The sequence below is a fragment of the Crassostrea angulata genome, chromosome 3, assembly GCF_025612915.1.
Source record: "Crassostrea angulata isolate pt1a10 chromosome 3, ASM2561291v2, whole genome shotgun sequence".
Classification (NCBI taxonomy): Eukaryota; Metazoa; Mollusca; class Bivalvia; order Ostreida; family Ostreidae; genus Magallana; species Magallana angulata.
The window spans coordinates 3057771-3072010 of NC_069113.1; the positions used below are offsets into that span (position 1 = coordinate 3057771).

The window sequence follows — 14240 nt, forward strand, 5'->3', positions numbered from 1 at the left end:
TGTAGTTGACCTATTTTATATAAATATGGTCGGTAAATTCCATATGGGGGCTCGAGCTTCGCACTCGTATAAAGTATTTTAGGTCAACTGCAAACCATGTAACTAATAAAATCACTTCATCTCATTGGTTAAAATATAAAATCACACAATTAAGATATCCTCTTAATTTATAGATTATTTCCAGAAACCATAAGACTTGGGTTTTTTTTTTTAAGGTTATAGTGAATACAAAGAGAAAGCTCATGAAATTAGAATAATTTAATGGATTTTCATAATTTTTTCATAGTAAATAGGGATATGTACAAGTAACAATGAGAAGCCTTTGACAATGAATCAGGACTTCCTAACATGAGGTCTCTTCACTGATTACGATGGTTACACAGTCATTTTACGCCCTCACAACATGAATGGAAGGTCTAGATTCTTCTCTCCATTGCCAACATAACAAGATCCGTACATGTGAGTGCCGGGCACGTGGTAGAAGACGTAACCTAACCACAGTAGACTCCTGAGGGTCACCAGCCCACTGCCGCGCTCAAACTGCAAACTCCATGATCCTGCAAACAGGAAAAGTTAAAATTCATCAAATAAGTTTGAAAAAATAAATTCTGCTATGTTTTATAGCATTCAATTAATTTTTATATTTTTCAATCTTTTCAGTCAAACAACGTATTTCAATCAAATATTCTAAAAATTTGGAATTTAAGAATTTGGTTGACTGCTTCTATGAGTTTCTGTTCATCCTTTCTGACTGACCTTTAGGAATATCTTCCTCCAAGGTGTCCATGAAATCAATGGCCTTGTCAAGGTTGGCTTTTTGGAGCAGGCTCTTCTCCTGGAGGCAGATCGCGTCACGGAAGTGCATGTAGGAGCACAGCTTGGCAGATTCAGAAACTGACAGACCTACAGAAAGATGCATAAAGTTCTATAAGTTGTTTCACATTTTACAACAGTATTAACATAAATAAGTGAATTGGCAACAACGTTTTAGCACATTTCATTCTGCTTATTGTCCATTAGGTGCACTCTTTTGTAATATTAAAACCAGCTTATAGAAGCTAAGCCCAAAATGCCCAAAAGCTATGGTACACGTAATCAGTTGAAAAGGATGATGCACTTCATTTTGAGTGCACTTATCTTAATGTGTACCGGTATATTCTTTTCAAAAATTTATACTGTGATACATATATATAATCATTTTCCTTGTACTTGTAACTGTATTGCTTTCAGGATAGATGTGGTAAGTTACCTTCAAAACTTCTGTTGGCATTGATTTTTCCATCTGGAGTCTTGATGAAAGCTGACCGTGGAACAATTTTCACATCTTCATCAATCTCGGCAATAACAGAGGAAAGCCTGTCCTCCTCTTTGATTGTGATCTACAAGTTTAAGGCACCATTGATTATCAAAGTAAATAAAACCCTTAATTTATAAAGAATATAAATCCTTTACCAGTTATAAACCTCAACCCTCCACAATAGATACAGTTCACTTATACTAATGACATATGGTGGTTAAATTAAAATATTTTGCAATAAGAACAAACAACTCGCATAAAACTCTTCTAATCATCTTTACCAGACTGAGTATATGTACATGTAAACATTGTTTACCACCCATTGTGCAGTTCAACTCATCTTCAACCTATCCTTCAACAACAATGTGTATTTTATAGACCAGTACATGTGAATGGAATCCACTACCCCATAATGTTTACAATACATTTCTGTACCCCTTCCAATATTGAAAAATAGAAAAAATCCATCTCCAATTTTTTGATTTGTGTAAAGTTACCGTAGTTTCATTAAGTCCTTCAAGTTCTCCAGTAGCAGTTGAATATCGCATTTTTGATTTCTGAAAGGTTTTCTACTTGCTTAAAATATAGAACCTAATATACCAATATATGAATCTCAACATCTCTCTCTCTCTCTCTCTCTCTCTCTCTCTCTCTCTCTCTGTTTGTGCTGACACTCACTGTCTCCTCCTCCCCAGCTTCCTCGCCATCTTCAGACTTTTTCTGTTCTGTGTGCTCAAATTCATAGGAGGGATCACCAGTAAATCTTCCTTGGGCGAGTTTACTTTGTTCCCTCATAGCTTTAGTCGCTGGTGGCAACAGACCCCAATGTACGCAATCTTTGCTGAAGAATATACGTTTACATATAGTTTACACAATATTTTCAAAATGACAATTAAAAAGCCATACATCTTTTCCTTATGTTTAATCGTTGTGGTTAAATGTAAGATATACGTTTTAGTCAAGTTTACCTGTAGAATGTTTTCCTGTTTTCCATTTCATCTCTACCAACTCCTTGTGCAATGAAATAATCATCTTTAACGCCAAGAATTTTCCCCCAGAAATAAACTCTGTGAAATTTGCCGGAATTCTTCAGAATAACAAGAGAAGTTTGTAAAGCTGCTTTTTGTTCTGGACTCAAGATAATTCCACTGCTCCCGACATAGTCAATGTTTAAATGAAGGCCTTCCGAATCCATTTTTGAGAGCTGTTAACTGCAATGAAGAAACCTTGAGTGGAAATCAAAACGCAAACAGTGTTGTCAGTCAGCGCTGTTGCCAAGGCGAAGTAAACATTGCGCATGCTTGACCGAATCTTGTTCACTGAAACGCTTAGTATATTCACCAATAAATAATTTATTTCTATTCAAACAATGATAAGTAAAATGTATTAATAAAGCAATGAAGAAAATTGGGCTACATGGATACTACGCAGTTATCAAGAAATATATATTCCGAGGATTAAGTTTTTTTGGAACACCCTAACTTTAATTCACTTCCGGCGTCGTGTCAGATTGATTGACAAATGAAGCATTATTTTGTAGTTAGGTAAAAAACAGTTTCTTAAATTTATTATTTTCAATAAGATGGAAAACGAAAGTATTGTTCTTTTAAGTGTTCCGTGCACACAGCAAATATGTGAATCAAATACGCATGTTGTCATTAAAGAGAAATTCAACAGACGAAGACACCATGCTCATGATCAACAAATAAATGCCAACTGGGATAAAAGAGTAAGAGAAAATCCAAAAATCTTTAACGGAACAAAGTTTCGCTTGTCATCTGTATCATTGTCTGGCAATGCACTGCGTTTGGATTTGGGACTAACATGTTACAAAGATTTCCTTGGGACAAATTGGTCAGAGAATTCGAAGTCTTTAGCAAATGATGGTGTCAGAGATTTTCAAGACAGTCAAGCATACATGTCTGATCCACTCGGGGTCGGTGCTATTGTTCTGACTACAGACAATAAGGCCATGTTTCTGAAGAGGAGCAAACATTGTGCTGAAGCTCCAGAGTTGTGGGATGTCCCTGGGGGTCACCCAGAGCCTCAGGTAAAAAGGCAATGTACAGGATTGTAGTACTTTATACTGTATATTCCTATATTAAACGCGAGGAATTAATATCCACGTAAAATCGCGAGAAGCCGTCTCGCGAATTTTAAAATCTTGCTTTTAATTTTTGAACATATATAAACTACATGAAACTATGATAAAATTTCGACATTCGCGATTTTATGTTCTCGCGATTTGATGGAAAACTGTTGAATCGCGGAATTAAGTACTCGTGTAAAATAAGGAATCTACAGTATGTGATAAATAATGTCCCAGGGTAAAATACCCTGAGCCTCAGGTAAAAGGAAACATACATGCTTGTAGTACTTTAAATGTGATAAATAATGTCCAAGGGTAAAATACTTCTTCTTCTTCCAATAAAGTGCAGGACTCGTTGGAGTATCATCGCACTCCATGAAACTCCATACTCATATTAAGAGGAAACTATATACCAACAAATTCATCTAAGCATCTACTTACTTACATGTTATAAATGAGAAATCTTTAATCTGTGTGGTTTAGCATGCATGCAACACACTAAAAATCTACTGATCAATCGCAACCAGAATTAAAGGTAAAGGCTGTTTATCTAGACATCTTATCCCTTGAAGGATAAATTTTTTTGTGTTTATGAAGGACATTTACAATTCAGCTGGGATAAAAGTTATCACATCTTTATCTGTGGCATATTATCAATGAACTTTAAAAGATACATGTACATCCGGGCTTTAATCCCTTTAAACATGTATAGGAATTTTCATGGTTTCAGTAGACCACCAGAATTATATACCATGCTACAAAGTAGTTTTTTTCTTTTTCTTATTCAATACATTCACATTTATGCATTTTCTCCTTGCTTTGCCCTTTGAACAGATAAACTCTCATGTCAAGGAGATGCATTTTAAAACCTTAACTAATATCATTAAACTGAAGTAAAATAAATTCTCTGAAGAATTGTGTAAATTTAAAATACTCTTTTCATCAGGAAGTCATTGGCAAAATTCCTTTAGAAGAGATAAAAATGTCCGAGCTGAATGACCAGAGAGTAGTGAGGGAGCTTTATGATTCCATCCTGAGAGAAGTAGTGGATGAAGTTAATGTTCCAATCAGTTCTCTATCACAGCCAAACTTTATAGGCGTGGCCCAGAATATCTCTGCTGGGAAGCGACCAAGTAGTGAATTCATCATCAGGTTTGTGGGGTTCCATAAAGCAGTTCATAATGTTTGTGGGTTTTTTGTAAATAACCTGGGAGTAAGCAATACAACTGTCAGTGAAGCATAGAGGTCTTGAGGATAAACGCACTGAACTCTGGTGAATTGTTCTACATGTATTGTAGCTGCAGCTTGTCATCCACAGAGGTGAGGGACCTCTACAACAAAGGGAGCCAGGAGGAGGCGGAGGAGTCCACCCACATCCAGTTTGTTGACCGAGAGACTGTGCTTGATTTGACCCCTGACACTGACATGTGGAGCACTCTTGCTCCATCAGCCAAAGGCTGCATCATGTTGTATAAACTCCACAATGGATGAAAGCTTTTATTCAAGTCTAATGTTTTCCTTTTATAAAATTAATGAATTACTGGTCAAAGAATTTCTTTGATTGGTGATTTATATTACCTGCCTTTGGTGCAAGAAAAAATAAATGAACAGCTTTAACATTTTAAGTTCCTTTTAATATGAATTTTTTCTAATTATTCAATGATTGGCAATGACATACCTTGATATAAATCAATCAAAACATCAAATCAACAACCTGTTTGTGTTTATTTCAGTCTGTTTCTTTTCAGTACCATACATAAATGCATATGTAGCCGGCAGTCTTAAATATCCCTCTCATTACAAAATCTCAAACTTTTTATATGTTAAATATTTATACAAAGAGTTGTCATTAACCATGATACATGGAAGCCAAGGGCATACATTAGGGTTAGAAGCAAAGCTGGAATGAAAACATTAAAGCAGCTACAATAAGTCAAGAGTGTGTTCTAGGAACATCCACCAGTACTATACAACACTGAGAGCTGACAATCGTCACTAGAGACACACTGTGTTACAGTTTAGGTGATGGTCAGTCCTGGCAGGCAGACATGGCCATGTTCTTCTCATCCACCAACTCCTTCATTGTGATGTCCATCTTTTCTCGTGAGAAGTCGTCAATGGGCAAGTCCTTGATGATCTCATAGGTGTGGTCAGGCTTGGTGCGGACCGGGAAGCTGTAGACTAGACCCTCCTCGATGCCGTACGATCCGTCAGACGGAACTGCCATAGACACCATGCTACCCTGGAACAAAAACAATCCAAATGTATCAACTTCAATGCAATGATAAGAAAAGACCTTTTAAAGAAATGCTATTGAGAATACAAAATCCATGTACATGTACCGGTATATTAAGAATAAACATCAACAGAAATGCATATTTTCACAAGCTAAATTGCTTTTAGGTTCTCATAAAAGTACATTATATATTTTAAATATTATTTTAATATATTTAATTTATTTCTATGCATTTTGTAACATGAGAGGTTTACTTTCCTCCTCTCACCTGATACAGTTTTAATATAATTTAAATTACACATTCAAATTAATGAAATTGGCGAGATTCCCTTCACAAAATTGTGATAGAGCCAATCAGAATAGGGCATAAATTTTTTAATGAAACCAGAAAAGTTCAGCAGCAAGTTGGTCCATGGTAAGTGTATGTGAGACTAGCTGTGGTGTTCTAACTGTATATATCAGAGCCTTACCTCTGGGACCCCGAACCACCAGTCATGTACGTGGTCCACAATGGCTTTGGCGGCCGACATGGCACTGGACAGCTTGCGGGCCTTGATCACGGCGGCCCCTCGCTGCTGAACTGTCTACAAAAACACACCTCCTCATAAACTCTTATATCAAAACAACAAGATGTCTGGCAGTGTAGTCAATAAACAGAATCATCATAAAGGGAAGCCAGCAATACCTTAACAAAGTCATTCTTGACCCAGTTGTCATCCTTGATGGCCTCCCGGGCCTTGACTTCCTTTCCTCCGACATTAACGACGGCGTAGGTCAGATCTGGATACTGCGTGGAGGAATGGTTTCCCCAAATCACACAATTTTTTACCGCACTGTTTGGAACTCCCAACCGAGCAGCTACCTACAAAGAAATCAATTAAAGATATTAAGACTTTCAATTTATTTTACCTTTGAAGGTTTATTAGATATTTTATTTTTACTGTGAAAATTGATACAAGTTAAAGTCTAATACCTATGGAAGCTTTGAGATCATTCATAAATAATCTTACTTGTATTATGGTAAGACTAAATTTTGAAAATATGCAAGTATGTTTAGAAGATTACAAATCAGAAAGGACTTATTCATTTCTTATTTCATTTTTCCTGTACAAATTGTTATCTTCATTCATCTTTCATTTTTTTCTGTCTTAAGATACTTAACCTTCCTTAGAATATCTAACCATAGTTTTCTTCCTGTTCACCCACATATCATTGAATATTTCTTCCCTTTGCAAAATTTGAACAAAATTTATTTACTAGTAACCTATGTGGCTATTTCCTCTTGATTGAAAATTGATTACTAACATCTGGGGTTTACCTGTGACCTACCTGGTATAATTTGATATGGTTTACCACTGACCTTTTTTTTTAAGTGGTTTACCTACTGGTAGTAAGTTTGAAGTGGGATACCTATGACCTATATTCAATCAATGTCATACAAAGCTTACCTGTGACCTAGGTTTTGGACTTACCTGAGCCTGTGCTCTGTTTTGGTCCAGCCTGGTGAGCGCAGTGAAGTTCTGGGGAGGAATGGAGGGGGCGTATTTTTTACAGATGTAGGCGTTGGTGTTTGCTGGGTTACCTACCACCACCACCTAGGAATGGCACAATATAATTAAGTTATGACACAACAAGGTGAACACGGTTATCATTATCATTAAATTCTTTTCAATGGGATTATCCCATGAATATGATCAAAGACAATTTTTGATAATCATTATATTTTTTCAAATGGTGCTATTCAACGTTATGCATTATGACTTATCATTGAAAAGAGGCCATGTCTGTGACAATGTTCCGCTCCAATTGAGTAGCCTACCTTGATTGTCTTCTTGGCCACTTTATCAATGGCCTGGCCCTGAGATTTGAAAATCTTGACATTGGCAGCCAGAAGATCCTTTCTCTCCATCCCCTCGCGACGGGGCATGGCCCCCACCAACATGGCGACATCTACATCCTTGAAGGCTTCCATCTCATCACAGGATGGAATCACCTCTAGATAAACAGGAAAGCCACGTTAATCAACAACTCTTACTCATCAGTCGTGACCAACTTCTATTATCTTAATTCATATTCCGAATTATATATACTTTAATATATATGTGTTACAGAGTAGTATTGACCACTGCAAACTCAAGTACATACTGGTTTTTAAAATTACAATATTGACAAACTCCAAATTGCAATTGATTTTATTGATTGGTTCAATCATCAAATTAAAACCAAACACTGTATGTTGAATTGTGGTTTTTTTTTGCCATTCCCTGGATTCCCACTCTCCATCACATATTTTATTCATTAAATTATCTGAATGACCTATTTGTGTGACAATACGACCATGTTAGTTACCATGGTACATCTACTTACGTTGTAGGAGGGGCAGAGAGCAGTCTGTCAGCTCCATGACAACACCATTCAGAACCTCCATCATGGGGGCAATGTCCAGCAGAACCAGAATGATTGGCTGAAAAAGTTAGGGGAGAAGAAACTATGTAATCATGTTATCATTAGAATAAAAATGTTTCAGATCACCAGTTGAATTCACCACTAAAGACAATTCCTACCTGATCTTTGCCAAACACATCTCCCCTGGCTACGGAGTAGAGGAGTGAGTAGGCAATCTGGCCAGCAGCTCCTGTTACAAGCACTTTCAGTGGTTCACCCTGCAGCGAGTCAAAGAATTCAGGTCAAAGCCAGCAACAGATCAATCAATAACGAGGACTATAAACACTCATCTTGAAATAAATCAAACCGTGCAAATATCTGATCTGATACATAAATCAATCATATCATTAAGAGGCTTTCCTGCAAAAGGGAAAATGTTCATTGTTGGAGCTGATCTATGGTCAGTCTCTCTGACTGTGGACATTAAAGGGATATAAATTTTAAGAAAGTGAACGTTGTCAACTGGTTACAGCCAAGTTAAGAAGTAAGTTGCAGCCATGAATTCAATGGCCTCTATAGAAAGGTTTTTGAGGTCACAGGTGACACTAAAGATTATTTTACTTTCATGTTAAATACTGAAATCTGATTTGTTTAGACGCAGTTTATAATTCGTTCTGTTACCCTCAGCATTAGCAACACACTTGGCAACTGGTAACACAACAAATTGTTACATGTGCATAAATAATATGCGTACAGTTAGAATTCATGTAATTCCTAACAGAAGTCAGTTTAGGTTTTTTTTTAAACTGAGACTTTCAGTACCCTTCGCATCAGTTGACAATGGTTTTCTTGGGGGTGTCAAATTCAATTGTTACCGTCCTAAGCATATTATAATGTTGCTAGGTCTTGCATAGCGTATTGATGAGAAGCATGCCAGTATTATAAGCTTTATCTCAATTAAATCGGAAGAAATGACCCGTTGATAGTTTTATTGGGAAAACAGTCACTGAACTCCTGGAACTTAGTTTGAATATTTCATTCTTGAAGTATCTTAATGCACAAAGTACATTTTCCATCACTGATATAAACATTAATTCAATTATTTATTCTACATTGAAACAATACATTCAATAACATTTCTTGGTGGTCTATATCAATGAAGTATGTTAATTTAAAAATAATAAAATAAAAACATCAATGTATCCAGCTATATCAGTAATAAATAACGTGAACGGCATTTAAAGGTAAACCGATATTTAATAATCGTAATGGTCTTGATAGCTTAATTAAACCATTCCGCCTAATGACACACCTAAGGTCGAGCAACACGCAGTAACAAAATGACTGCTTGTTTCCTTCATTAGTCTAAAATGACAACTGATTTAGCATTGACAACCTTTTATATTGAAACTTAATTACAACAAAACAAACTCAAAACCAACAAATGCACAGAGAAGTGAGAACATTTACCATTTTTGTTTGTTTGCCGGTGTATTCAGATTTCCGTAGTCCACGAAAAGAGGATGAAAGTTCAAGGTCGGTGTGTAGTTTAGAAACTGGTATGGTGACAGATTATTTTTCCGGAATTAATCTTAAGGTGGCTCTATACATCCACAGTTTATTCCAATATTCAATAGAAGACCACAAAACATATACTTATCAAATATTAAAATGATGATAGGGATACGATAAGTATTTTTAAAGATTTTTTAAATGTTTTTTCGTGTTTTTGTAAAATGATTTTTAAAAAGTTAACTACTAAGAAAAAATATATAACACTTCTTAACATTCAAAAATGTTATTATTGCAATTTTTTTTAGTATTTCCCCAAAACATAATTGTTCATATTTTCTTACTCTGTTCACAAATCATCTGAAAAAGCTGCTTGATGTTATAAGGAAATGTATTTTAATAAATGTGACATAAAAAATTGAATAAAAATCATTGCAAATAAACACAAAAAATATTTCAAATTTTATTTGGAATGAAAGTTCCTCAGGTAAGAGTTATTGTTCCTAAGTCCCAAGGCCCAAACACCTTGGGGACTTTTCATTTCTGAGTTGAAGAAAATTTCCTAAATATCATGTTGGAATGATAAATACATAGATATTTCATTATTGGCCTATATAAGTGAATATATTCGCTTTAATGCAAAACTAAATCAAATAAATAAAGTGGAAAATTAACTTATAGGATTTATGTATTCCAACTGAGAGAAATTCAAAGCCACCCTCCCATCCCCTTAAGGTGGTAAGGAATATTTGTCGACATTAATGTGGATTAAAGTTTATTATATGAACATGTGAAATACTTTCACCGGTTTAGAATTCAACAGAATTCAACCCAAAAATACGTTTTAGAAAATTTTGAAAATTAAAATTTTTATCGTCCTCAACGGGATTCGTACTCATGGCCTTCAGATAGGTAGTGAACCCACTAACCCACTGCGCTACGCTGCAATACGTCAATGATGGGAAAGAAACTATAAGTATTCAAGAAAATATACTTGATTTTTTTGTTTATTTCGATAAATAATACGACACAAAGTGAAGGTGTCAAATACCACATTACTTGTAAGTATTGAACTTTCCAATTATGAAATTCAATCTATTCATTTAACAAATTTTTCAAAAGAGCGGTCCCAACACAATTCGCCTCAGTTTAAATCAGCTAGTACTGGTGTTATATAGTGCCTTTTCCCCCTAGCCATCTTTCCCACCGGAAAAATGGCTATATAGGAGAACTACAGACTGATATTAAATCATTTCAGCAAAACGAATCAATGCCATCATGCGTACTTAAGGAGATCGGGATAATTAAGGTCTTCCGTTTCCAACGGAAGACCTTATAGTTTTCGTACTGTTTCTTATTATTAAGGTCTTCCGTTTCCAACGGAAGACCTTATAGTTTTCGTACGATTTCTTCTTATTATTATTTTTTTCCACAAATTTTGTGCACGCGATTTCTCGAAAACTATTCGACCGATTTCAATCATTTTTTCACAGAAGATGGGACTTGATGTAAACTTTATACATTTTTGAGATTTTTTCTGTCGTCACTTCCGGTACCGATTTATCGGCCATTTTGCACATTTTCACGACCTATTTTGTGCAGAGCTGATCTCAGAAACTATCAGAGATATGACTTTGAAATTTTCAGGATAGGTAGTCTATAGTTTGAAGTTGTGCACTATTATGTTGTTTTACGCCAGTGGTGCCATTTCTTGGAGCTCGCCTGGGCTCGAAAATTGAGTACGAATTTTCATTCAAAATTTTCATACGTTTTCATCTGTTTCTTTTTATCAGTTGGTATTTTGTTAAGACATATATAACAAAAGTAGTAGATAATTAAACGTTCTTTCCAACAAAATCAAGAAAAAGGGGCTGGCCCCTTAAATTAGGGGCCAAGACACTCGTAAACTCTATTACAAATAACTTAAAAACGATCAAAATGTTGTAATGCAAGATAGAAGCAAAGTTGTTGATTGTAGTAATATTTATCAGGTAAAATCATTTTCACACCCATTTATGACGTAATTAGGGATTTTAAGGGGCCAAAGTACTTAAACTTTGATGCAATATATCTTGAGAAGGAGACATATTTTGTTAGGCAATGTAGAAAAGAAAATGTTTGCATTGATGATTCTAATCGATTCCACTAATCAAAACTCTAAAGTCTGCCCCCATTAAGGATCTAGAGGGCTGGCCCCTAAAATATTCAATCATTTGTATCTCAAAAATGAACAACAATTTTAGATGGGTGTAAGAACAAAAAATGTTAGTATTCGTGAGACCTTTCGATTGAACTCAAGAAAAAGGGACTGGCCCCTTAAATGAGGGGCCAAGACACTCGTAAACTGTATTACAGATAACTTGAAAACAATCAAGATTTCAAATATCTTTGGTACCTAGCCTTTTTACAAAATTGATACCAGCGAGATTTTAGTCACTGTAAGTGATTGAGACACAAACTTTTATAAATGATAGACAATCGATTGAAGATATATTTAACGGGTTTTCTTTTGTCAACCGTCACTTCCGGTACTCACCAGAAGAGTTCAAACAATTTATTTTTTTCACAAGTTTAACTGATTATCTTTGGTGTTTCATCTTCCATGATTAACAGTGGTGTACACTAAACAAATGTATAAAAAAAAACCTAGCTTTTATTTTCATAAACCTCTTTTGTTCGTCCGTTTTCGGTCTCGAGACAAAAAACCTAGATTCACCAAGATCGCAGATTTGGCAGAGAATATCGATATTTCATCGTATCATATGAAAATAAAATCGGGCGGAAGACCTAATCGTTACTCGTAACGAGATCTAGTTATTATTATTTTTTTCCACGAATTTTGTGCACGCGATTTCTCGAAAACTAATCGGCCGATTTCGACCATTTTTTCTCAGATGATTGCCAGTGGTCATAATTCTAGAAGTTTTTTTAAATTTTGAAATCGGCACTTCCGGTTCCGATTTACGGCCGATTTTGTAAGTTTTTACGACTAATTTTGTGCAGACATAAACTCAGAGACTATCAGAGATAGGAATATGAAATTTTCAGGATAGGTAGACTATAGGTTGAAGTTGTGCACAATGTAGTTTTTTTGCGCCAGTGGCGCCATTTCTATGAGCTCGCATAGGCTCGAAAATTGGGTACGAATTTTCATTCAAATTTTTCATACGTTTTGATCTGTATCTTTTTATGAGTTGATATTTTGTTAAAACATATATAACAAAAGTGGTAGATAATCAAAAGTTCTTTTCAACAAAATCAAGAAATAGGGGCTGGCCCCTTAAATTAGGGGCCAAGACAGTCATAAACTCTATTACGAATAACTTAAAAACGATAAAGATTTTGTAAAGCATTATAGAAGCAAAGTTGTTGATCGTACCAATATCTATTTGAAAAAATCATTGCTATGCCCTTTTATTACGTAATTAGGGATTTTTAGGGGCCAAAGTACTTAAACTTTGACGAAAAATAACTAGAGAAGTATACATATTTTGTTAGACATCATAGAAGAGAAAATGTTTGAATAAATGATTTAAATTAATTCCACTTATCAAAACACGATTTTCTGTCCCCATTAAGGATCTAGAGGGCTGGCCCCTAAAATATTCAATCATTTGTATCTCAAAAATGATCAACAATTTCACATCGGTGTAAGAACAAAAAATATTTGTATTCTTAAGACCTTTTCACACAAATCAAGAAAAAGGGGCTGGCCCCTTTTTTTAGGGGCCAAGGCCTTCGTAAACTCTATTGCAAGTAACTTAAAAACGATTAAGATTTTGTAATGCATTATAGAAGCAAAGTTGTTGATCGTACCAATATCTATTTGAAAAAATCATTGCCACGCCCATTTATTACGTAATTAGGGATTTTTAGGGGCCAAAGTACTTAAACTTTGACGAAAAATAACTAGAGAAGTATACATATTTTGTTAGACATCATAGAAGGGAAAATGTTTGAAAAAATGATTTAAATTGATTCTACTTATCAAAAGACGAATTTCTGTCCCCATTAAGGATCTAGAGGGCTGGCCCCTAAAATATTCAATCATTTGTATCTCAAAAGTGATCAACAATTTTAGATGGATGTAAGAACAAAAAATGTTAGTATTCATGAGACCTTTCGTATAAAATCAAGAAAAAGGGGCTGCCCCTTAAATTAGGGGCCAATAGACTCCTAAACTCTATTACTCATACCTTAAAAATGATCAAGATTTTGTAATGCATTATAGAAGCAAAGTTGTTGATAGCAGCAATATCTGTTTGCAAAACTCATTTCCAAACCCATTGATGACGTAATTAGAGATTTTAGGGGACTAAAATATTAAATCTTTAATGTGCTGTATGTTAAAAAGCAAAACTCTTTGTTAAGCATTTTAAAGGATATTGACAATCGTATACATTATCTAAAAGGAGGTGGTTGAGGGAGAATTCTGAAATTTCATTGATATCTTAATCGAATCGTTTAAAAAATTAAACGGAAGACCTACTCGTTACTCGTAACGAGATCGTATCTAGTTTTTTCTATCTTTTATTAAAAGTTATAATTCAACAGTGTACCGTGGCACTTATTCGCTTTATACAGTATGTTATGTTTACTAAAGCTCAGTTGTACAAAGGAAAACTCTGAATTTCTTGAAAAGGTACGAATTAATAACAGGACTGAAAGTTATTTCTTCTAAAAGCATTTTATTCAGTGAACTTTGTTGGGAAAACTTACAG

At 35.0% G+C, this 14240-nt stretch overlaps 3 protein-coding genes across 4 annotated transcripts; 1 reads left to right on the forward strand and 2 right to left on the reverse strand.

Moving 5' to 3' along the window:
- Nucleotides 1-243: 243 nt before the first annotated feature.
- LOC128175392 (radial spoke head protein 9 homolog) lies at nt 244-2580 on the reverse strand. The gene is made up of 5 exons (XM_052840963.1): nt 2266-2580; nt 1976-2138; nt 1250-1379; nt 757-903; nt 244-557 (listed from the first exon to the last, which is right to left on the reverse strand). Exons 1-5 carry the CDS (start codon nt 2490-2492, stop codon nt 397-399), a joined length of 828 nt encoding a protein of 275 aa, XP_052696923.1. The 5' UTR covers nt 2493-2580; the 3' UTR covers nt 244-396.
- Nucleotides 2581-2671: 91 nt separating this feature from the next.
- LOC128177902 (uridine diphosphate glucose pyrophosphatase NUDT22-like) lies at nt 2672-5092 on the forward strand. 2 transcript variants are annotated; one of them, XM_052844803.1, is made up of 3 exons: nt 2672-3347; nt 4333-4538; nt 4685-5092. In XM_052844803.1, the coding sequence occupies exons 1-3, from the start codon at nt 2880-2882 to the stop codon at nt 4875-4877; spliced, it is 867 nt and encodes a 288-aa protein (XP_052700763.1). In that variant the 5' UTR covers nt 2672-2879; the 3' UTR covers nt 4878-5092. The 2 variants fall into 2 exon arrangements, with proteins under 2 accessions (XP_052700763.1, XP_052700764.1); XM_052844804.1 differs by having other exon boundaries at nt 4691-5092.
- On the reverse strand, nt 4999-9577 carry LOC128177901 (malate dehydrogenase, cytoplasmic-like). The gene is made up of 8 exons (XM_052844802.1): nt 9478-9577; nt 8187-8285; nt 7990-8086; nt 7442-7617; nt 7095-7217; nt 6308-6484; nt 6093-6206; nt 4999-5628 (listed from the first exon to the last, which is right to left on the reverse strand). Exons 1-8 carry the CDS (start codon nt 9478-9480, stop codon nt 5416-5418), a joined length of 1002 nt encoding a protein of 333 aa, XP_052700762.1. The 5' UTR covers nt 9481-9577; the 3' UTR covers nt 4999-5415.
- Nucleotides 9578-14240: the final 4663 nt, after the last annotated feature.

Coding starts and splice junctions, on each gene's coding strand:
- LOC128177902 (XM_052844803.1), top strand. CDS start 2,880: ATGGAAAACGAAAGTATTGTTCTTTTAAGTGTTCCGTGCACACAGCAA. Junction 3,348..4,332: donor GGGGTCACCCAGAGCCTCAG/GTAAAAAGGCAA, acceptor TCTTTTCATCAG/GAAGTCATTGGCAAAATTCC. Junction 4,539..4,684: donor AGTAGTGAATTCATCATCAG/GTTTGTGGGGTT, acceptor CATGTATTGTAG/CTGCAGCTTGTCATCCACAG.
- LOC128175392 (XM_052840963.1), bottom strand. CDS start 2,492: ATGGATTCGGAAGGCCTTCATTTAAACATTGACTATGTCGGGAGCAGT. Junction 1,380..1,975: donor AAGCTGGGGAGGAGGAGACA/GTGAGTGTCAGC, acceptor TTAAACTTGTAG/ATCACAATCAAAGAGGAGGA. Junction 904..1,249: donor TGCCAACAGAAGTTTTGAAG/GTAACTTACCAC, acceptor ATCTTTCTGTAG/GTCTGTCAGTTTCTGAATCT.
- LOC128177901 (XM_052844802.1), bottom strand. Junction 8,087..8,186: donor ATGTGTTTGGCAAAGATCAG/GTAGGAATTGTC, acceptor TAACTTTTTCAG/CCAATCATTCTGGTTCTGCT. Junction 7,618..7,989: donor CTCTCTGCCCCTCCTACAAC/GTAAGTAGATGT, acceptor CTGTTTATCTAG/AGGTGATTCCATCCTGTGAT.